We start from the raw sequence: 25251 nt of genomic DNA, 5'->3' as shown, positions 1-25251 counted from the left end.
AAAAAACAAGTTGCCACGGAAACCTAACGGCAAAAAAACAACATAACTGGCACTCTGTACTGTCTCACATAATGCAAAACCGATTTAAAATTTTGTTCAAGTTATCAAAGTTGTTACTATTTTAAATACAATTCTTTATGCAGTTCACTCTGTCTAATAACTCACTGACATAAACTAAGAGGAGTAAGCCCCCACACATCAAGCAGCACAGAACTTTACAACTGGCAGGAAAAAAATTGCTCACCAGAGATTATAAAAAATACTGCAAGGGGTAGTGTGTAAGAAATGAGAATTGAATGCCCACCCTCGGGGTGGGATACTTCCCTCCCTCGAGTGTGCATTCAATTCTCATATCACACACTAGCACATGCAGTATTCTATGTGTTGTATAATTGTGTGGATAAGGCTGGTATTTGACTTGTGCGCTACCAGCATCCGCCCACTCAGTCAGGCACTAAGAGTACAGTATATCAAAGCTATCACATTAATGCATAATTAGCTCATTACAATATTTTTAATTAATCTTGATTTATCAAAATAAACTGTAAAAAATACGTCCTTGACAAAACATTCCTTAAAATGGTCCCTAACAGTTTGTGAATAGGGCCCACTGTAACACGCATTGTAATATATTACATAAAAATAATTGTCAGTTTTGTGTAGAGATTTTGTTGTTTTTGTTTTAAATGACAGTTTGTGATATGCTCTGCTTTCTGTTTTGCAGTGGCATTTGTTATCCATACAAACTTAAAAACTTGTCCTTGAATTTTCTTGGCCATGATATATATGTTTGGTTTTATTACCTTTTCTCAGCAGTGGTTTTCTAACCACAGCCATTTCATTCACCCATTGTTTAGATAACACTTTTCTTACAAGTGTTTCAAGTGGATTCTCTTAGATTACTTGCTAATTGCCTGCTGGAGAGCAATCTCTTTTTTGCACAAATTGCAAATACACACGTTTCTGCTTCCTTCCTTTTTTGTTGTTGTTGTTATTTTACAGTACCAGGTTTGCAACGCCCTGTTGGAAATGTAAGTAATGACCTCAAGTTCTCAACTCTTACTGGTCAGCTCACCAGTAGTTGCATGATTTTTCTTTTAGCAGGGCGATCTTCATCAGCTTGCTGGCAGCATTTGCAGTAATTTGTTCTTAGTAGCAATTCTTATTCCAAAGTTGTGCTCAAAGTCTAATTTTGGAATTACTCACTTTAGATAATACCAATAATCTAACTTGGCTTAAAATAATGTATTTAATAAGTATATTAATTAAGATTTTCAAACTCTATTATTTTAAAGTAACTAAACATGAGTGGCAGGTATTTCAAACATTTATGTAATGCCAATGTTTAAAAAAATTACTGAGTAAGAATCTAAAACTGTTACAATATGAAGGATGGGCATTGGTTTAACTAGACTGGATGATTGGAAAATCATCCAGTCTAGTCTTTTAGAAAAAGAGCACCATTAGACCACTGCTGTCCATTTTTGCTTTTTAATTCAATTAGCATTTAAATGGCAGGTTAGATCCCAAAAGCAGCCCTATGTGGAGGAACGAAACTGCATGTGCGTGTCAGGCATGCCAAGTTCTTTCTGTGGGCTCACTTATGGCCCTTATATTTCAATGAGAATATCAACCTCCCTATGTGTGGCATTTGACCTTGGCTGCAACCGTGTGTCTGTGTGTTGATGTGAACGCGTTCACAACGTTTTATCGTATGTTTTATGTATTTATTTATTTGTTTTGCACGAGATTTGGTCTTTCTGCTTGGGACAGTGAGTGAAACAAATTAGAAAATTAACAATTCAAATGTCCTGATGTTTAATACTGGGCACCAATGACTGATTTGAGTAAGAGAAATTACGATTCTTATTGTGTTGCTAATTTAAAATGAATATATCTAAAATGAAAAGAAAAAAAAAACCATTAAGTTGTTGTACCACAAATGTAAAGGAATGCGTTTAAAAGACTCCTAACAGAACAGCAACGTTCCTAAGCATCCTTGAATGAAAAGATAATGCTACGACGACACCAAGATGCAGACTGCTGCAAATACCATACCACTGTGAAATGTTGAAATGCAGCTAACATACTCAACATATCAATCACATCACCAATCTAAATCATAAAAACTTGAATTATAAAGAAAATATATCTCAATTACAATTACAACCACACCACACCAACAGAAGCATAAATGATAATTATTTAAAGAATGTCGATGAAATCAGCAGAAATGCACAGCGATTCACATGTAAAAGAATTTGATTCTAAGTGAAACCTTAGTAACATCTAACATGACTCCAGAAATAGTGAAAATATCGCTGACTTTTTAATCAACCATAGCAAAATTACCATAGGCAACTTTAAATTAAGTCAAATTAACTTTTAATATTTTGTTAGTTATACATATGAACAGTATGCATCAATCTATTAATCTTAAATGGCGGAATCTACCCATGTGTGTAAAGTCCAGCTCTTGTCTTATTCAACATATTTTAAAGCAATAAAGAAACAATATAATACATCTACTTAATGATACCAAGTTTAAAATAAATGACATTATGATATGTGAAAACATGCACCTTCGAGTATCAATACTAAAAATGAAATAAAAAATAATAATCATCATCATCTTTGGGCTCAATGAGGATTTCACAGAGGTTTACATTATATGGCATTATATAGCATTGACTTCCCTCCATTTTGGGTGTGATCGTTGAGAAATGTACTTAAAACTTGTTTATAATTTCAATTACTTAAAAGCGATTTGTTTAAATATCTGCTACGCAATGTACACACACATCCACTAAATTCTCCGGATGCTGTCTGCACAGGCAGAAAAAAAGATATACTTCCCTATGCAATACGGTGATGCAATGGGAACTGAAACCCCATATCAAAAATACATTTAAATACACTGAGCCCATTAAAATGACATTATGATTATGAAAGTGTACTTTTTTCCTCTGAAGTTATGAATTGTAAGAGGATCTCTCTCTTGCACAGCTTAGGGGGCCCACTGGCAAATAACTACATTTTGCAAAGACTTCAGCTCTTGTTCAGCTCTTATCTAGAAACATAGTAAACCACGAAGTTTCCTCTACCTTTTAGAAGAATCCCACAGAAGCTGTAGAGAGTAAGGAGTAAATGCTGCTTGAGAATCATATTCTTCTCGCTTCCTTCTAGTATCACTGAGGTGGTTTTTTTGTCTCACTTCTTTTCCGTGTGGAAAACTGCAGTTTATCCAGATGTGTGTAAATTACCACTATTAATATATATTCTCCTCTTGGAATTATTTGCTGTCTTCTGTAGTACACCGTTACAGCGAGCTCAAGAGATGCTCTGACTGAGACAGTGCAGTTCCAGCCTCTCGGTGCAAAGCCGCTGCAAGCCACGTACCCGCCTACTTGTTTGATAGATGAAGGCACTTCGCCAATCGCAGGCGCTTATAATATTTTCCTGGAGCTGTGGCTTCAGAAACTGCTGGGCGTGAGAAGCCGAGGGAAACTAAACAGCAGACAGAAAGGATTGCATGAAAACTGATGTGTCTGTCTCCCAATCAAAACAAGGTTATAGAATTGATCATCCAATCAATAAAATATTAAGACCTTTTTTTCTTTTTTTTTTCCGATCGAGCTTCTTCTACTGGCCCTGTCATGCACCCGCCTTACTTCGTGGTGCTCGTGTTGGTAACCCAATCAGAAGAAACTGTCGCGGCTGGAGACACTGGTAAAGAAAATGTTGCAGTACTAGAGAAGTTTGTTCAAAAAGTAATTACACATTTCAAGCATAGCTTCATTATACATGCTTAGAATCAAACGCGAAAGTACCTCGCTCATGTTACACCCCCCTCTTTATTTTTTTTGTTTCTCTCGGAAGCAACATCCTTGTCACACGGGTTATGGCAAAGACTTCTGTCCTCTGTCCAGTATATGCAAAGCAATTTGTCCACACATTTATTTATTATTAATGTATTTATTTGACAGGGACAACATACATTTAGGGCAGCAGTGTGGAGTAGTGGTTAGGGCTCTGGACTCTTGACCGGAGGGTTGTGGGTTCAATCCCCAGTGGGGGACACTGCTGTTGCCCTTGAGCAAGGTACTTTACCTAGATTGCTCCAGTAAAAACCCAACTGTATAAATGGGTAATTGTATGTAAAAATAATGTGATATCTGTATAATGTGAAATAATGTATAATGTGATACCTTGTAACAATTGTAAGTCGTCCTGGATAAGGGCGTCTGCTAAGAAATAAATAATAATAAATAATAATAATGTATTGCACCCAGATTTAGCTGTGAGCTAATTGTCTTTGGCAGGTGTATAGAAAATAAATAAACAAAACACAAAAATCGAAAAAGAAAACACAAATAAAGTAACAGTTTAAATAACTTGAAGTTATCTCCTCAAAGATAATGCAGTTATTCCCTCCAAACAAATACATAGTTATAATAACAGCTAAAATTCAAAGTACCAAAATAATAATAATTAACCTCCTACTCCTGATTTTGATAATTGCAGTACAACAACTGGCAAAATCTACAATATACCACAGTTAATAATAACATACTAAAGTGCCAATCCAATAAAATACTGTATTTACAATTAGTGATCACAGATTTGTTTTTGTTTTAACCATACTTTTAGTTTGTAAGTACAATTTTTAAATTCCATTCAGTCTGATCCTTACTATAAGTTAAAGCGAAAGGCAGATTAGAGTTACATTGATTGTTAATTGCCCCTTCAGTCCTCCTGTTCGGCTGCACAGTCTGGGGGTCCAAATTGAGTGGGAATCTGGGACCACCACCTCCTCCCAGGTGTCCCCTTTTGCTGCCTATTTCTTCCCATCCTCTCCCTTTCCTCCAAAAAGTATTAAAAGAAATAAATTGCATCTGCAGTGCAATTGAGTCCCATGCTGGACACCACATGTGACAGGACGGCTGAGGTTGGTGATGCCAGGCCCGAAGCAGGAACTACTCACAGGCAAGGTACTCGGGTGCAAAGCGCACTGCAGCGCTATTTTTATTAACACAAAAATAAATAAAACTGTTGAACAGAAACAACACTTACAGAGCAAAATAAATATTCAAACAAAAACAAAGTTACAAACACAAAACTAAGCAGACCTAAGGTCAGGCTGGGCAGTTGCCTTCACTGATCCTATAGTTTGTTTTTCTTTTTAGTTTTGCTTCGTTCTCCTCTCTCGCTTGCTCTCTACTCCAAAAACACTCCACCCGGAGCAGGGAAAAACTGCAGGGTTTTATACTGGTGACCAGTATAAAAACGGTCACCTTCTGCACTGGGTTTTGTGTGAATGGGGCTTCCCTATCCACACTGCCAATCAATAACAAAACTTCGCTTTTTGCTGCCATATTTATACCTAAATAAATCATAATACTAATACAAAACAAATACAAAATAATACAAATGCAGAGGGGCGGGAAGTACCCTGTTCTAAAATAAAATACATTTAAATCAGCAGGGCTTTTCCACCCTGTCACAGTTACATTTTTCAATTTTTGTCAGTTTTTCGTTAAGTAGCCTATATGGAAAAACTACAAAGCAAAAGCAGTATGTAATTCAAAATGTTAACGTAACATTATATATAACAGGTTATATTGGACTTTATGAAGCAACATTGCTTAATTCTGTAAGGTACTGGAAAACTTTTGGCCACAGATGTAATTGCGATAATTCAACTTAAATAACACATATCATATGCAGGGGTCGGCACAGTCATGTTACATGATGGACACCTTACAAAATACGGACCTCACTAGGACACGATCATATATTTCGTCTGTTAGTATTACGTACATTTAATTGTAATATCAAATAAGCATACCTCATAATGCTGTGATAGCATTACTGATGCACTGTCTGATTTAAACCACACAGTTTTCTGTACTGGATCATCATTTTGTTAATTTTCCAAACAACTGAATATGGCTGCACTTATATTTTGTGCATTACAGCCTCCAGATATTTCTGTTAGGTTCAAACACGATGGTAAATAATAAGTTGACTCGTGTCTCTGGTCAGTGCTTTCAGCACACATTCTGCACACACAGGGTAGATCTACCGCTGATTTCAGGGTTTAACTGCATAGGCAGTCGGCAAATTTCTCATTGTTTCTGGCAATAGTTTATGCACTACAGTCCAGTCTTTGGAAGGAAGAGGAATTGCAGTCAATTTTTGTGGCCATTTCTTCAAAGACGCTACCTGTTGTAAATTGTAACAGCTTTTGCCAAACTGCAAGACAAAGCTCATTCTGTGCGTCATTTTGTGCTAAGTTTACAAATGTCAACATACACCTGACCCCCCTGTTTTCTTTCGCTTCTCTTACAAACACATTTTCTGCTGCAGACATGTTACTATTTTCGTCATCTTTTTAAACCATTTCTTGGCATGATCTCTGGCTACTGCAGATTATAATTCCACCGCTGCACCATTCAAAAACAAAATATTCATTTTCCCAAGTAGGATAGAAATATCTCCTTTTAGGTTTCGGTGTAGCTATATAACTCCGGAGGGCATCTGATACTGGACTGCCATTCTGTCTGCTTATTATTATTATTATTATTATTATTATTATTATTATTATTATGCTTCCAAGCCAGAATAGCTAGGAAGCCTATTGTTATTGTTAGGATTTTTCTTGTTCTTCCATCAACTTCAAACTGCTCCTGTTCATACGCCGTGTAACCAATCAGCATGAAACTTGGTAGGTATCATTTTTTGGAAAAACCTTTCAAAATATTCTTCTTGGGAACCAATTGATCTGAAACTTTGCATATGTCATCAGCAATCAAACCCGCTTCAAATTTGCGAAGCAGAAGTAGCTGCGATAAGGTTTACTATCAAAATGGCTGCCACAAATTTTACCAAAATGTGCCCCTAACAGCAAACTGTGTTTATTTGAAAGCCGTTTGACCAACAAACTCCAAACTTGGTAGACATTGTCCCGGAGACAATGGAATACAAATATGTCAAAATGGCGATGTTTTGTAAAACAATATGGCCACCAGACGTACATTTACATCTTAAATTTAAAACTGCCTCAGTTGACAGACGGTTTACTTGACTAACTCCAAATTTCACAAGTATCATCCCTGTCACTGTACAACTCACTCTTAAAATAATGGTGTTGCCCTAAACCAAAATGGCCGTCTGATGCATTTTTTTTAGAAACATTTCAAAATCTTCTTCTTGGGAACCGGTGAAGTGATTGATCTGACACTTGGCATATGTCATCAGCAACCAAACCCGCTTCAACTTTGCGAAGCAGAAGTTGCTGCGATAAATTTTACTTTCAAACTGGCTGCCACCAAATTCGCCAAAACACGCACCAAACAACAAACTGCTTCTGCCCAAAAACCATTTAACCAACTTACTCCCAACTTGGTAGGCATCATCCCAGTGACAATAGATTTCAAATATGGCAAAATGGTGTTGTTTTGTTAAACAAGATGGCTGCCAAACCTACATTTTCAAATTAAATTTAAAACTGCTTCAGTTTAAAAACTGTTTACTTGATTAACTCTAAACCTGAAAGCCATCATGCCTGTAGCAGTACAATTGACTGTACGTCTCCCTCCTGATTAGAAAGGGCGCTGTGTAAGGGGGAAGGTATGCTGCCTCCTAGATCTACCACCTCGGTGGTAGGTGGAAACCGGAAGGTGACCATATTAGGAGGGGCGTGTAGCTGCAAGTACTCAGGACGATTCCATTGCAGTCAGCTGCGGGGCAGCCCTCTATCGGAGGGGGGGAGGGGGGAGGGGGAGGGGGGGGGACTTATTTGTGTTTGTTATTATTTTTATTATTAAAACACACAGACTGTGTTGGGAGAAAAAATTGTGTGGACCTGATTTCTTCACTGCACCTGACCACACCACCGATGCATTTTTTGGAAAAAAACATTCAAGAGAATGCAGAGTTAGGGTTAAAAACCTATCTGATGCATTAACGACATTTTTTTCAAGGAAATTCCTTTCTTTTTGGTTCTATTACAACCAAAACAGTAAAACTGGCAATATTTGTAGACTTGATTATACACATCACACGTATATCTATGTTAAACGCTGACACAGGTTTATATATAATATAATATAATATAGATTTGCCAAGGGGCAAAATTTGCCATGACAGTTGCACTGCTTGCTTACTGTATGTAATTGCTTAGTTTGTAAAGGTGGCTTACCAGTATCTTTTGTTCTTGTAGGAATCGAGCACACTTCACTGTTCTCCCTGATATAATTTTTAGGCTTTTATCTCTCTTGTTTGTTTTGTCATTTATAATCTTGTTTATATTGTAGAGCGATTTGGTCAGTTGGGTAACAACGTGTATCAGTACTATAATTGTGAAAATAGAGAGGGTACTCTTCTTAACTTTCTACTGGATTGTTCCTCAGGTATTTATCTGTTTTTTGCTAAAGCTACGGTTGTGAGCTGGGTTAGTAACGTGTTGAACTTAATATTGCTAAAGTGAAGTATACTAATTGGATAAACTAATTTGTTTTTCTTTGACTAAAGTGGTTGCCTAGTGGTTGGAATTGGTGGTTGGCTCTTCACGGCTTGATTTATTATTATTATTATTATTATTATTAGTTACTTTTGTTGTGTTAATGTTTTGGTCGATATTTTGGTTGTTCATGTTAATTGGAACGTTATTGTTGCAAGTGCACAGAGAATTGTCCTAGTGTCAAGCTTCAATAGTTTATATCTGAGAGGCAAGGCCAGTGTTTGTTCCTATAAAGAAGTCAGTGATGCTATTTGCTTTTGCCTTCACTTTTTTATTATATTTTATATGTATTAATAATAAAGACGCTGGTGAGAATTTTCTAACTGCACCTTTTTGTCATCTTCATTTGTTTGAAGGGAACTTGTTGTGGTATTTTTGGACTATTTTATCTTGCAATAAAGGTCCCTCTCCTCTACATAATCTGAGGGTGGTGTGGTCGTAAAATACAGTATGAGTTATATAGCAGCTTGCCACATAACGTTTGCTGGAATTTAAACGTTAAAAGGTCTGATAACAAACCTCTGGTCTAGTGCTTACTAAGATTGGCCTGAATACTTATTTGCCTTTTACTGGTACTTTACAACTATAGCTTTCAAATGGAAAGCAGTTACCTTTGTTAGATGTGTATCAACTCAACACCAAGAGAAATGCATCATTTTTATGCAGCAGAGCTTTTAGATGGCATACACAAGCTTTTTTTCAGCAGGTTGTGTGTTTGTGTGCCTGCAAAGAGTGTAACAAAACAATGTGGCCATGGGGGACCCAAACTTCAAACTAAAGCACTTCTCAGTGGCTTTTTGAGTAAATATGATGCTTACAATTACTTGACTTTGCACAAAAAACTGTTTAACACAATCAGAGATTTCAGTGTAAATTATGTTTTTTTTAAACCTAGAAAGCAATAATTATTATATCTGCAGCAGAAACAGGTACAATGGGATCAGAAACATGTAAAATAAAAAAGTCAAGAGTTAAGTTATGTACTTTTTACCATCTTTTATAACTTGGGACTTTTTGTACAGTACATAATGTATGTTTTGTGTTGACGTTTTTTGTAGATACTAATGATTTCCATTACACGAGAGTAGATGTTAAACTTCATGCTGATTTGAACTCTGCTCTTGCCAAGATAAGCACCAACTAAGATGTAGCTTTACAGTAAACTAATGTGATCCATCTGTGTCTCCATCCATTTGCGATTCCTTCCATATCATGATGTAGATATCCTTCTGCCTGGTGTTGATGGCTGAAGTGTAATGCTGGCTCCAGGGATCAGCTTATTTTGCCTCCCTAGCACATCAGCACACACAACGGCTGCGATGCTAGCTCCGGGGATCAACCACAATGCGGTCTCCCCAGCGCATCAGCATGACAACCGTCTGGATTGAACGAAGTAGGGTACATCTCTGGGGTCTTCAAGTGGGCACCTTCCATCCTCGGTGTTTCATCGACTAGCCCACGACACCTCAAGTGGGCTCGACGGTTTCGCTCATGATTCATTCATCCTTGCTAACTCACAGATGTCAGGGGTGTTTGAACAGGTGGTAGGTTGATGGGGGACAGTGATTGCATTGTGTTATGTATAACATTTTAAAACAATTTGTTTTTGCAGAAAGAGGAAACTTCTTTGTAACCTTAAGTTCACTCTAAAACCATCCAGTGACAAGAATGGCAGAAAAGGTATGTATTGATATTGACTACAGTATAGTTTAGGGGTCCCTACTATTAGCATAATCGCTTTATACTGATTGAATATACACCGTTCACCTTTTTAAATTGCATTTTGTCTAATTTTATTTAATAACATGAATTCAGTCGATATAATGAAATGTGTGTAAGGTTCGATTTCTTTAAAATAATCAGACAGTATTCTTCAGGTAAGTTTAATCAAAAGAGTTTTATTCAGGAACCAACAGATCAAAAAGTAGTACAGGATAAGGCATTGTGAGTAAACTCACAGGTCTCACAGGATGGGATATGAGCAATAGAGCTCGGCAGGTGGAATCCGAGCAACAGAATACCTGTTACAAGCTTTAATATACCTATCAAGGGGGATATTGATAATATACCTATCAATATACCCCTACTTTCATCAATTAACAGAGGTGGATCCCCTTCATAGGAGGTGTGTTAGCAGAAGTTTGTGGTTTTAGAACCAGTTTTATCTGGTTTGATTCTGGTTTGTACATATGCTCAAAACAGCCTTTTAAACAAAAACAACTTATGAAACTCAGAGTTATGAAAAACCAGTTACTTCTCACTAGAGCCCCGTGAAATTATTTAAATTTTTTATAACTTTTCATTTTATTTTTCACAAGTTTGCTTAATTTAATTTTATTACAGATACAGACATAGGTCTGAGCTATTTTTGCCAATTTTTTACTGTTGTTAGATTTGTGGTTATAACTCTAACTATAATGGTTACAGGTATATGTCATACATGAAATTAATGTGCACACACTAGGCGTCCATAAAAAATATAAATTAAATTGGGGGGCTCCTGAGTGGTGCATCCGGTAAAGGCACTCTGCATGGAGTGCAGGATGTGCCCTATAGCCAGGCTATTGCACTGCCGACTGTGGACGGGAGCTCCCAGGGGGCGGCGCACAAGTCAGCCAAGGTGTCCTCGGCTCACCATGCACCTGCGACCCCTGTAGTCTGGCCGGGTGCCTGTGAGCTTGCCTGTAAGCTGCCCAGAGCTGCGTTGTCCTCCAACACTGTAGCTCTGAAGTGGCTGCATGGTGGGTCTGTAGTGTGAAAAGCAGCGGTCGGCTGACGGCACATGCTTTGGAGGATAGTATGTGTTCGTCTTCACTGCTCCTGAGTGAGTGCACGGGTGGTAGCGGTGAGCTTAGCCTAAAAATAATTGGCTACTCTAAATTGGGAGAAAATTATAGCAGTAGTATTTTTTTTAAATTTAGTCATTGCCAATTAGTTTTTTTTTTTATTATTTTCTCCCCAATTTGAAATGCCCAATTATTTTTTAGGCTCAGCTCACCGCTACCACCCCTGCACTGACTCGGGAGGGGCGAAGATGTACACACGCTGTCCTCCGAAGCGTGTGCCGTCAGCCGCCCGCTTCTTTACACACTGTGCACTCACGGTGCAGCCGCCTCAGAGCTACAGCATCGGAGGACAACGCAGCTCTGGGCAGCTTACAGGCAAGCCCGCAGGCGCCCGGCCAGACTACAGGGGTCGCTGGTGCGCGGTGAGCCGAGGACACCCTGGCTGACCTAACCCTCCCTCCCCCCGGGCGACGCTCGGCCAATTGAGCGCCGCCCCCTGGAAGCTCCCGTCCACGGTCGGCTGTGGAATAGCCTGGACTCGAACTCGCGACGTCCAGGCTATAGAGCGCATCCTGCACTCTAGCGAGTGCTTTTACTGGATGCGCCACTCGAGAGCCCCTAATTGGGAGAAAATTATAAAACAACAATTGGCGACTAATAAATAATAAATAATTAATAAATAAATAAATAAATAAATAAATAAATAAAATAGTCTGAGACTCACCGTGTTTAGTACAGATAACAATAACCACAGAAAAAGAGAGACGCTTTTTAGAAAAAAAAAAAACATTTACTGTTTATAACATTTCTTTTAGCATGGCCAGCTCAAATCTGACAGTGTACAACGAAACTTCAACATGTAGGGAACATGCGAAAAAAATTGAACAAATTGGATAATAAATAAAGGAATTATGGCCATATATACAAAAGGGACTGAAAGAAACCAAAAAAAAAACCCTGAACAATTTAAAAATTTCCAAAAAAATAAAATGCATTGAAATTATTCGTCCCACGGACCCTGATCACGTGGTGAAATATATATTTATTGAAAAATAGGTCCTTGTGCCTTCAATGTCGCAATTTATCTTCTTTTATAAAGATTTTGACTGAAATGTTTGTTTACTGCACGAGGTAGGTCTGTCTTAAAGTGCAGTATTTTCAAAGTTATAATGCATGTATAACTAGACCTCCACCCATTTACAGCAGGTACAATTCTCTGTTTTAAGATATTATGAACGACTGAATGAATCTGACAGAAAATTACACTTTAGGGGATGTGCTAAATACATTTCAGAATAAAACTAGAAAAAACTGAAGCCTACGTTAAATCCTGTAGCACAGCTTGACAACAACTTTTCCTGATTTACTGAATAAAAAGGCAACAGTTCAAACAAACAAGAAACACTATATGAAGTTGAAAAAGTTAATATAGAGAAGGGTGCTCAAACTTTAGTTTACTAATGGTAGCTCCACAATAGTCACTGCGGTCAAGCAATCAGACGCTTTCAAATTCTTGGTCAAGCTAAAAAACAAGGAAACATTATTGACGATTTTGCGTGCAGTAAACTGTAACATATTTGACTACACAACAATATACAAGTATGTTTGGTTTTTTTTTTACAATTTATTTCCATGGACTATTGACTGCGGTCAAGCTATTAGACGCTTTCAAATTCTTGGTCAAGCTATCAGCACTAAAAAATCATTTGCTTTGACCACTGAAAATCTGACTGCATTTACAGTAGACCTCCCTGACTGTCATTATTAAGAATTACAAGATAAATTAATGCAGAATTCTGGAGAAATTACATACCAAACTTGGCTCAGAAAACAGCACTTGGTGAATTGCAGAATCTGTCATTATGGAGACGCAATAAATTGAAATTCCCCCATTGTCCGTGACAAATGAGACTGAACACATACATAACATTTACTTGACTAGCATTATTATGAAATTCAAGAAAAAATACTGTAGCATTTTGGGGTATTGACGTACTACATTTGGCTAAGAAAAATGTTTTTTGACAAATTGGTCAATCTGTCATTTTGGAGACGCAATAATTCACAATTCCTCCATTGTCCGTCAAAAATAAAACTGTACATTTATATTACACTTAATTGATTAGCAGTATTATGAATTGCAAGAAAAATTACTGTAGTATTTTGTAGTAATGATGCATCAAAATCAGCCCTGAGAAAGAAAATTCACTCAGACGCAATTGGTGAATCTGTCATTTTGGAGACACAATAAATTGAATTTCAGAGTAATTAAGCATCAAAAGTCAGCCCTGACAAAGATAATGTTCTTAAACGCAATTGGTGAATCTGCCATTTCGGGGAGTAAAAAAATTGAAATCCCCCTGTTGTCTGTGAAAAATAAAGCTGTACACATATATTACACTTACTTGACTAGCATTATTATGAATTTCACTGGACAAGGGTGGTGAACACCAGGATCTCCCTTTGTCCAGATTGTGAAATGCACGACAACCACTGGGTCACAGTCAGCAATGTGTTCTGTAGTACTAATGAGGTTTGTTTGTATGATAGCATGTACAGTGGTATAGATCCAAAAGAAGAGCAGGCACTTTCCAGGATGGTAAATCCACAAGCATCCCATTTTGTTGTGAATGTACCTGCTGTTCAAAAACAAACAACCGGTGGGAATTGTGGCCTTTTTGCCATAGCTTTCGCAGCATCACTTTGCCAGAGAGAGACCTGAAAACATGATGCTGAGAAAAAGATGCAAGCTCACCTTCTAAGCTGCTTAAAAAGAAGGCATGTAACCACATTTCCAGAATTAAAAAGAAAACTAAGAGAAGATGATAATGCAGTTATAGCAATTGACATGCACTGTCCTTGCAGAATGGCACATACAACACAACTGATGGTACAATGCATGACATGTCAGGAATGGTACCATCCAAACTGTGTATCAGGACCCAATTAAGCACTGGATGAAACCAGCAAAATGTGGTTTAAATGTGAAGCATTGTAAATGGTTTGCAGGTCAGAAATCCCTCCAAACAGAGATCTGACCAGGGATTTGTATTAGGTAGGGCTGATCCGTGATCCAGCGCTGCTGGCAAATATTGTAAAGAATCATTGTAAATATTGTTAATAATTTATTTGAGACCATCTGATACCACAAGAGAGTGTCTAAGACCATACAAATTATAGTTGTATATAATTTTATCATAATTAGTTTACCTGTATCTGTATTAAACTCATTTTTATTATTATTATTATTATCATTACTATTGTTGTGGTGGTTGTTGTTGTTGTTGTTGAACACTTTTATTCTGTTTAAATAACCAGTTGAGTTTATTTGAGGAGCCCTTGTCTTAAAAGTTCCCTTCTTGCAAATTACTAGAATGTGCAAGAGCAATTTACCAATTCACTAATTGCGTCTAGGTGCATTTTCTTTGTCAGGGCTGACTGATGCATCATTACTCCAAAATTCTACAGTAATTTTTCTTCAAATTCATAATAATGCTAGTCAAGTAAATGTTATATATGTGTTCAGTCTCATTTGTCATGGGACAATAACATCTCCTTAATGACAGATTCACCAATTCACCAAGTGCTGTTTTCTGAAAGTTTGAAAGTGGATCAAACTCAGTTCATCCCCCTGTTGAGCATATCAAGTGGACTAAATTTGGTATACTGCAATTGATGCTAGATTTTCAATTAGGCTTCATTGAATGTATCCGCCAGTACAAATTAATCATTTATACTTTGGCTTTAGAGGATATACATTGGCTACAATAAATGTATATTCCTGAATAAAATGTTCATATATTTTTGTGGATGTTCAAAGTTATTTCTAATTTATTTTTATACTGTAGATTGAATGCATTTTTTTTATATATATACTGTAAACACTGTTTACTGTACGTGTTTTATACACATTTGAGTGCTCTCACCACCGTCTCTAGATTGTGATTATGATATTTTGATGAAAAGACATCCAAGGAAATTGATTAACATCTTAATTATATACAAAACACCTTGCCCTATTTTTATTTACACCTGCTGTTTGCCATTTGAAATTCCACAGCATTGCACGCAAACATGTAATGCGCTCAAATATTTAAGCTTTGTCCAAAATGTAACTTCTATCAGCGAGTGGGAGAGACTCATTTCTGTTAGTCCGGAATCCTAACTGGGGGTGACAGAGTCTCAGTTTAAACTCATTTGATCTGTGTGTTGTTGTTGGAAATGAACAAGACTAATTTCAAAACTCTCCCATACAAATCCTTGTGGCAGATGAAAATGTGGCTTTAGATTATATAATACTGTTCAAACAACAGCTGTAGGCATGTCCAGATAAGCCAATCCATGTTGTAGAATAATACTACATTTTGTAGAATAATAAACCACAAGGGGTGTATGGTTGAAATTGATCCAGTCGAGTGGGAAACGTTGACTCAGACATTATTTTTTCAAATTAGAAAACATTTTCCAAGAGTTTAAACAAAATAGCTTACTTTATTTTAAAGTGTTAAGTTATTTATAGATTCAGTCTATAGATTTACAAAGTAAGAAGAGAGTAGATGCTTTATCCACCCACTTCTCAGTCTAACTTCCATTTCTATTTTACAACCACTATGCCATAAGTCTACCTGCACATGTGTTAGGAATACGGCTCCAGGCCTACAGGATAGTATAAATTGGCAATCAGTATCTTAGAACACTAGCTGTTCTAAGCGCCAGCCGTCTAAGGGCCACACGTCCAAGGGCATTCTGAGCTGTGGCAGTCCGAGCGAGGACAGGTGGAGTGAGGATCTTTCCCAACTCCCTCCCAATGGCTACTAGAGGCCTCATTCCCACCTTGACACCTAACGCCTGGATCCCCTGGACAAAGCGGGCTCACTCGTTCTCCACTCCCAGAATGAACACTGGTAAGTACCTGCAGTCCCAAACAATAAACACAATATATTCACCCCACAATAATACTAACATGGTCACCAGTCCTGGGTGCGTGCAGTGCTGCTCTTGGTGGGTGATACAGTTTATTTTGTGACAGTAGTGCAGTGCTGTTCCGGCTTTGTGCTGGCCTTTGGCAACAGCTCCGGAATCGTGTTAGCCGTCTAGTAATTTACAAACAAGACAAATTATAAACAAACAAACAAAACAGTCACAATACTGTTATCTCACTGGATCTACAGTTCTTCCAGGTTCAAAACACAAACCAAACCAAAAACAAACAGTAAATAATAATGCTGGTAAGTAATACAGCGGCATGTATTACTGGTCCCGAAATAATAGTCCCGTTATTGTATCCCCACATTAAACACAAAACACCTACACAAGTCAGTTTAGTACGTGAATTAGTGATTGTGGTACAAATACAGTTTATTTGTGATACAAGTGCAGTGCTGTTCTGGGTTTCTGCTGGCCTCTGGCGACAGCTCCAGAACGTGTTAGCTGTCTAGCGATAGCAAGCAACAAATAGACAGAACAAACAAACACTCACGATACGGATTCACAAAAACACAGGTCCTTCCGGGTCACTTTCCATTAACCAAAACGAAGGAACAGATTACATCGCTTCGACCCCTATTTATACCGTCACTCATAACTAGGGACCTACCTAATTCGCGATTTCGCGGAAATCGTGAAATTGAGCGGTCACAGCGAAATTCACCTCTTAGGGGCCGATGCATACAAACAAGTACAGAGAGGAAAAAAAAGAAAACGTGTTTAAATGAACTACCTACGTGTCTTCCTTCTGCAGATAGCCCTTTTTATTCCTTCACCGTCCCGTGTGCATTGCACTTAACTTTTAAGCAAAAAACAAACAAACAAAAAATGTCCACAAGTAACATTTACAAAATAAATTATCCAAAGCAGTTAACGTTCTTATTTACTATTCAAATGACAAAGTTTTCAGCCTATCAGTGCGTCTTTACTGTTTTTATGTGCTCTGTACTGTGCAGGAGGGGGCGGGACAAAGGTGCTGCATTGTTTTGATTTAGGTTGCTAAAATCTAGTTTTCAGCATTGGAGGGAAAATAGTAGATATGGACGACAAAAAAAGCAAAGTATATTTCGGCTGATGATCGTTTTAAGATATTTCACAAAGAAACTACATGCAGACTGAGTTAATTGTTTTCTATATCTTAATGTGTATTTGGAGAAAATACGATCGATCGCTATTTAGCTCCAGAATCACGCATTAAACAAAAGGCTACCACAGAGGTGGCTGAACAGAACGTAAAATAAACAGCAGCTTTCAGAAACCAAACTGGAAAGTCAGCGCAGACAAGAAGTATTCCTGTTTGCAAGTTAAATCAGTACTAAGACGATCCAGCACAGCCACCTCGCTTCAACCTGCTGCTTACAGTTTGAATTTTAGACCCGAATAGCCACGTCTTCTTTGTTTTGACTCGGCTTATCTAACATTTCTATAGTTTGTTACTGATCCTGTGTTTGTATTATGCTGCTTGCTAACACTAGACACATGGCTACCTAATTTAAGTTTTTTTTTTCAATTGCTGATGAGCCCTGTATAAATAGGCTATTATAATAATGTATTTTACTGTATAAATAGGCTATTATAATCATGAAGCAGAAAACAGAGTGGCTGATTCTTAAACACTGAACAGTATAATGAGTTATTTATTTTAAAGTTGGAAAATTAAAAGATATTTCAAGATATCAGTTGTTTCTTCCTAATGAGACCCTGGAATTGTTGTAAATGAAGTTGGCTTTAGCTCACATCTCTCTCTCTCTCTCTCTCTCTCTCTCTCTCTCTCTCTCTCTCTCTCTCTCTCTCTCTCTTATTTTTTTATTTTACACAACTTATTAAAATCAACAAACAAAAGAAAATCTTTATTTTAGATCATGATACCTTAAAATATTCTATGTTAATTAGGAAAAGGCTCAGTAAATATTCTGTTCTAAGTACACAGCTGGTATAAATGTGATTATAGAAGCATACTAGTTTAGGAATCTTTAGGAAGGTGTCATTCACTAGCCTGTAAAGCCTTTCACGCCCCAGCAGAAGGCATAGGGAAAAGAATTTGGTGGTTTAATCCCCAATTCGAAAATAACTGTGGTTGCATTTTTAAATTTAGAGACACATGTTCAAAGTCATTTTTATTTTAATGTCTGGATGACGTTTCCATATTAGAAATTAGGGAGGTCAGCACAATCCATGAGCTGCTGCACTGTATGCCATACATGCTAACAGTCCCTATATGGTCGGGACAGTCCCAATTTCCTAGTAAATGTCCCGCGTCCCGATGCATAGGAAGAAAGTCCCAATATTTACCCATAGGAAAAAAATCATTTATTCTGCACAGTTAGTGAAAACCACACACTGTGCTCTTCGTGCGGCTGACACATCTGCTGATCACTAACTTATACAAAGGTAAGAACGCTTCATTATGTCTATTTTTACTGTCATGATGGTTGTGTGGTGTTGAGTTGGGGGGATACGTCTATTTTATGATAATAAGTGCTCTTTGCGTATGACCCCTCCCATGTGTATGACACCCCTCCGCCCCCCGATGGACAAGCGTCCTGCTGAACAGTTTCCAAATGTTGGCAAGTATGGTCTACTGTGTTTGTATTAGGTAGCTCAACTTCCAAATGTTACTAATTCTAACCTTATACTGTATGACGAAGAAAGATTTATTCTCAATTCTTTTTATACAAGTTATAAGTACTATTCTCAGCAAAACACAACCATTATTTATGAAGAAACTTGTAAGAATGTGTGCCACCTCATTGGAGACCAAGCTTCCAATTCTGCAGGCAGTTCAAGGAGTACAGATGCTTGACAAAAACAGATTTATGTGTTAAAATATTTATTGATGTTTTTGAAACCTATGGGAACTTTTGGATTCTACTACTGTTCATATAAGAACACAGATTTCAATTGTTACTATTTTTTAGATCCTGCATTGTGTACGTGAAAATCATTGACCTAGTTTAATGCTTACCAAAACCGTAAAATACCTGTAAAAAAATGAAAAAAATGGATGCCTATCCACAGCTTATGCAATACTTCTACAGTCTTTGACACAGCCATTATGACAGCTTAGACAACACAGTATGGAATTATGGAGAAAATGGGAGCCACAGCCATACCACCTTTTAACTGGTTCTGCTGTATAAAGGGCTACGTTGTAAATGGGGAACATGTAAATGTTAACTTAGGGCAGTGCTTTTGCAATAGAGCTAAATGTATCTTAAGAGCAACTGGCATGTGAGATTTGTTTAATTTGGGGCATCAGCACCTCTGCAGCTGCACGTCCATACTACACCCATAAACATGTTAATGATATCAGGAGTGGTAAGGGATACCACAAAGAGGTTTGTATTATTAATATTATCAACACCACCCTTATTTGTACTGCATGTTTTAGCACTGACAACTTGTATGTGTCTAATGCTTATTGTTAAATGCTGCCTTTCCATACCTAAATCTCAAAGCAGTAAAAAATACTCTCTACATAGCTCTGCGTTTGATTGGCACTTAATTACTTTTCACGCCCACAGCAATCAGGGGTAGCGCACTCCCGCTACTGCCAGGATCATAGTGGAAGAGAAATGTAAACAAATTGCAATTTAATCGTATGGCTTTTCCTATGAAATGCAAACATTAAAAAAATCTGCCCTGCAAGTATGTGTGTGTTGAAAACAACTAAACAAGGAAACATAAGAAAAAAATACAATGTCAGGATTCAAATGGGCTCTACTTTATTAGAAAGTCACACTAAGGAAGTCTTATTTGAAGCGGTAGAGGGGATTCTGAGGCTATGAGTTGCAGATTTTTCTTTTTACTTAAGCATTTGGTATGCTGTGCGATCCGTGTTTCACAACCTTATTTCATGCATCATGAAACATTTTTACAACCCCATAATAGAAGGATTAATTACAGTGGTTTTGAGTTATTTCCACTATGAGAACGCTAAAAGAGTAACAAAACTGTTGATGTACCCAGCTTTTAGGGTATAACTGTTGCACTAAAAACAAGAACGGTTTTGATTATTGCATGTTTGAAGTTGATTAATAGCAATAGCCCACCCTTCAGATTATGAAAAGCATACCTTCTTATTTGTTGTAAAAAAAGATGTCAATTAGATGCCGATCAACAACTTGCACAGTATGCAGCCTTTGGCATAGTTATTATCACAGCTCCAAAAAAGCATCCCATATCAAACTCAATGAATATTGCCCAACTAAAAAAATGAAAGTTGGTTGAGAGGTTCAGTAAACCTACCACTTACTTATGATGAGCAGCACCAACTTAGCCATTAGTGAATAACTGCTTTGGCAGGTTAGGAATTAGTTGAGAAATAAAACTGAAGTGAAGGGTTGGTTGATTTCTACAACTCTAAAGTAAATGAAAAATACTTTTTCACAGATAAAATACTGTTTATGCACAGTGTAATTAAAACAATTTGAAACAGCAGTCATTTCATCATCATCACAGCAGACCCAAGAAGCTAAGCGAGACTGAGCCTGAACAGTACTTGGATGGGGACCTCTAAGGAAAATCTGATGTTGTGATGTATGAGGTGTCTCAGTGGGGGGGTTCACTTCCAGGCATCTAATTTACATAATTTGGCTCTGTGACAAATATAAAACATAATACAGCCTGTACACATCAGTTTTATATCACTTTCAAACATGCTAAGTAAAGCTCTCAGATTTTGGCATGAGTATGATTTAAATGCACTATTTCTGTATGTGGTAATTCTGAAACAACCACGATGCAAACTATGATGTAGGAAATCTGAAAGTGCCTATAGTGATTGGTTATTGACATATTTAATGGTACGGCGAGCATGGACTGGCCCTATGTTATGGGAGGAGATTTTAATTGTTCAGTGAATGTCAGCACGGATAGGTCACCATCAACAGAATTTTTAATAACTGCAAATAATTTTACTTTTTCTTCATTGCCTCACTACACTTCATCTAGAATTGATTATCAGCTGGTGGTGTGCACATTAGTAATCGTTGGTCAGAAACAGTAAACTATTATTTGCAGAGTTAAGTCTGCTCTTATTACGATAGATCAGTAGCTGGTTTATGTTTAGAAGCGCATGATAGCATGAAACCTGTAAAACTGAAGAGGCGTTTGCAGACCAAACACGCTGCGCACCGATAAGTCAGCAGAATGTTTCCAGCAGAAAGTGTGAGAGTTGAAAGGTCAACGGTATGTTATGACTAAACAAACACCAGTCCCTGCAAAAGCAGTAATGGCTTCCTACATAATTGCTAAGTGTAAAAAGCCACACACAGTGGTATAAACACTCATTCTTCCTGCAACAGTAGCAGTGTATGCACAGGGACAAGTTCAGCTGATCAAACAGGTTGAACAGAGCCCCAAATATGCTTTGCAACTTGACGAGTCTACAGACATATCCAATTCAGCTCAGCTACTGTAAATACTGCTGTAACATTTAACTATTTCTTGCTGATAACTAAATTAATTCAATGCATGTAATGTTTGCTTGGAATGGGTGAAAGTGCTATGCAATAGCAATCTTGTTTCCGTGCTTTTGTGCGTGGGCATCACTGTCTGTATGTGTCTGTCTGGGTTGCTTTCTCTCTTCCTTTTCTCTCTATCTTTCTGTGGCGCCCCCTTGTGGAGCTATAAAACTACACCACCCACTTATGAGTGTTTAGGAGAGGCGGACTCCTAAACCTTAATTTTGTATGTAAATCCCTGCAAAACAAGAACCCTTCAATTAAATGAAAGAACAAAGGGAGGTACAGTTTGAACAATTTATTTATAAACTGGGAACAACCCCAAAATATTTAAGACTGGAGCACAGTTTCTAAAAGCTTTTACAAACCAGACTGTGTAGTTAAACTAATAGCAAATATACTGCAAAAAAAAGACTAGTGGCAGCCCACCACCAATAACCATGAGGGCGACAGAGTCGCCACGTGGATAATTACACAATTAAAATAAAAACATACCAGTGTCATAAAATAAACAAACAAAGTGCCATACGTAGATGAAATTGTAATTTAGTCAAAATGACCAAAATAATAAAAATATCATACAGTGCTCAACCAGCATTCAAATCCAAACAAAACACCCTGTCCAAGAGATTGGAAGAGAATCACCTCCAACAAATCACAAGGGTGACTGCATTTAAACATGAAACAGCGAAGATTTAAAATAATGGTCACTAAACGCTATCACAATTCTCTTCTAGATTAGTACATAGAAACAAATATAAACTCAATAAGAAAACAGTAAAAAGACTATATACGAAAAACAGTGGAGGCGTTTAACCCTGTGCCAGCAACCTTACCACCATGAAGCCTGATCTTGCCTTATCTTGTCAGATCTCAGAAGCTAAGCATGTCTGGGCTTGGTCAGTATTTGAAAGGGAGACCTCCATGAATATATGACAACTTTGTGTTAGCTCTTGTAGTTTGGTAACCGTAAATCAGAAATTAAAACCCAATATATCAACAGAAAGGCATTAAGTAGACATTTCCAATGATATAATATGTTTGGTTGGGGGATGTGTTATAGTTTTTCACATATAAGCCATGCCACCCCAAAAAATATTAAAAATGGTATAATAATAAATAATATTTGCAAAATATACAAATGTACTATTTGTTTTTAACAAGGATTTCAAATCAGAAATCAAAATTGAAATTGCTTACATAGTTGCAGAGCTATACAGGGTTTTGTAACGCGTGTATTTTACAAAAAAGAGCCGAAATGGCGAATGCACGTCAGCTGTGAAATGAAACTGGAAACGTAAGATTATCTTGTTTGTGATAAAAGAAAATTATTTATGTGTATAGAGGTGTAAAAATATATATATATATATATATATACAGACGTGCTCAAATTTGTTGGTACCCCTCCACAAAAAATGAAGAATGCACAATTTTCTCTGAAATAACTTGAAACTGACAAAAGTAATTGGCCTCCAAGTAGTTGGAGGACCCATGACCTGCGACTGAGACAGAGCTTTCTGACACTGGGCAGTACGTTTCGCTCCAGAATGCCTTGATAGTCTTGAGATTTCATTGTGCCCTGCACAGATTCAAGGCACCCTGTGCCAGGCGCAGCAAAGCAGCCCCAAAACATAACTGAGCCTCCTCCATGTTTCACTGTAGGTATGGTGTTCTTTTCTTTGAAAGCTTCATTTTTTCATCTGTGAACATAGAGCTGATGTGACTTGCCAAAAAGCTCCAGTTTTGACTCATCTGTCCAAAGGACATTCTCCCAGAAGGACTCTGGCTTGTCAGTATGCATTTTAGCAAATTCCAGTCTGGCTTTTTTATGTTTTTCTGTCAAAAGTGGAGTCCTCCTGGTTCTTCTTCCATGGAGCCCACTGTCGCTCAAAAAGCGACGGATGGTGCAATCAGAAACTGACGTACCTTCACCTTGGAGTTCAGCTTGTATCTCTTTGGCAGTTATCCTTGGTTCTTTTTCTACCATTCGCACTATCCTTCTGTTCAATCTGGGGTCGATTTTCCTCTTGCAGCCGCGCCCAGGGAGGTTGGCTACAGTTCCATGGACCTTAAACTTCTTAATAATATTTGCAACTGTTGTCACAGGAACATCAAGCTGCTTGGAGATGGTCTTGTAGCCTTTACCTTTACCATGCTTGTCTATTATTTTCTTTCTGATCTCCTCAGACAACTCTTTCCTTTGCTTTCTCTGGTCCATGTTCAGTGTGGTGCACACAATGATACCAAACAGCACAGTGACTACTTTTCTCCATTTAAATAGGCTGAATGACTGATTACAAGATTGGAGACATGTGTGATACTAATTAAAGAAACTAATTAGTTTGAAATATCACTATAATCCAATTATTTATTATCTTTTCTAAGGGGTACCAACAAATGTGTCCAGGCCATTTTAGAATATCTTTGTAGAATAAACAATAATTCATCTCTTTTCACAGCTTATTTGCTTTATTCTATGACATACGAAAGGCATGCAAGTATACATGATAAAATAGCTTTTAATTTCATCACTTTTCAGGAGGAATGAAGCATTATTTCAATGAACTGTAAGGGTACCAACAAATTTGAGCATATATATAAAATCACACAAGATGTTGAATATCTTTTTTATTATTCAAAAAGAAAAAACTTGCGAATACAGTATGGTACTGTATTGGTAAAAAAAAAAAGACAAAACAAATGACAATAAAATGTACTACCAATGAAAAAATCTAAATGATAATAAAAGTAATAACTACATCTAAATAATTATCCATCGTTTTACACACACAGGAACAAAGAACAAAGGGAAAGTACACTAATAATAAAATATTGAAGTTATTTAGGCATCAGATGCGTGCAACTCATTTACATTAGTTCCGCCTCCGTCCAGAGAAACATTTTCAAAACAGGACATAAAATAAAATAAAAAGAAATATAATTAAAATAACAGTAAAAAATAAATAAATAAAAGGGGGCTTTCAGATGTCTGTACACTAACTTCGTTTTTTTGTCTCAATCACCATCTCCTGCCCTGCATGCAATCAAACACATACACACACACAGCATTCGGGAAGTATTTTTTTAAAAAGCGTATATAATGTGTTTTTTTTTTCAATAAAACCGAAAAAAACAAAAAAGCGATTAATTATTTCCGATTCTTAGCTTTCGGATGAGTTATAGATCAGCACTTTAGGGCATGTAGAAGGGGAGATACAGACGTTTCAAATGTGTGAGTACCCCATTGAACTCGGCTGTAATGGCGGACGCAAGTTAATCATCCTTGTAGTTAAAAAAAAATATGTCTCACACACCCCAGCCCTCAACCAGCATTCACCGTAGTCATGGCTATGATCAACGACGGCTGATCATGGCTATGATCAATGATGGTTGGAGCATGTCGGCAGCAAAGGGTTAATCCTCAGGCGAGCCCCTGTAAAAAATGTGTTTCTCTTTCTTTTCATGCGGCTTGACCTTTGTTTGACAGTAC

At 37.4% G+C, this 25251-nt stretch overlaps 1 protein-coding gene across 4 annotated transcripts in view; it reads right to left on the bottom strand.

Annotated features, from left to right (window-relative positions):
• The window catches only part of LOC117407395 (cell adhesion molecule 2-like), a 635128-nt gene extending 631670 nt beyond the window's left edge, over positions 1 to 3458 (bottom strand). The window contains exon 1 of one of the 4 annotated variants that reach the window (XM_059028693.1): positions 3105 to 3458. In XM_059028693.1, the coding sequence (XP_058884676.1) occupies positions 3105 to 3165 (61 nt within the window). In that variant the 5' untranslated portion in view covers positions 3166 to 3458. The remainder of the gene's footprint in view (positions 1 to 3104) is intronic. The other 3 variants (XM_059028692.1, XM_059028694.1, XM_059028695.1) reach the window with 3 other exon arrangements.
• Positions 3459 to 25251: the final 21793 nt, after the last annotated feature.

The sequence above is a fragment of the Acipenser ruthenus genome, chromosome 8 (genome assembly GCF_902713425.1).
Source record: "Acipenser ruthenus chromosome 8, fAciRut3.2 maternal haplotype, whole genome shotgun sequence".
In the NCBI taxonomy this organism is placed as follows: domain Eukaryota; kingdom Metazoa; phylum Chordata; class Actinopteri; order Acipenseriformes; family Acipenseridae; genus Acipenser; species Acipenser ruthenus.
Note: the sequence above shows the minus strand (reverse complement) of the source record. Positions and strands in the feature narration are given on the sequence as shown.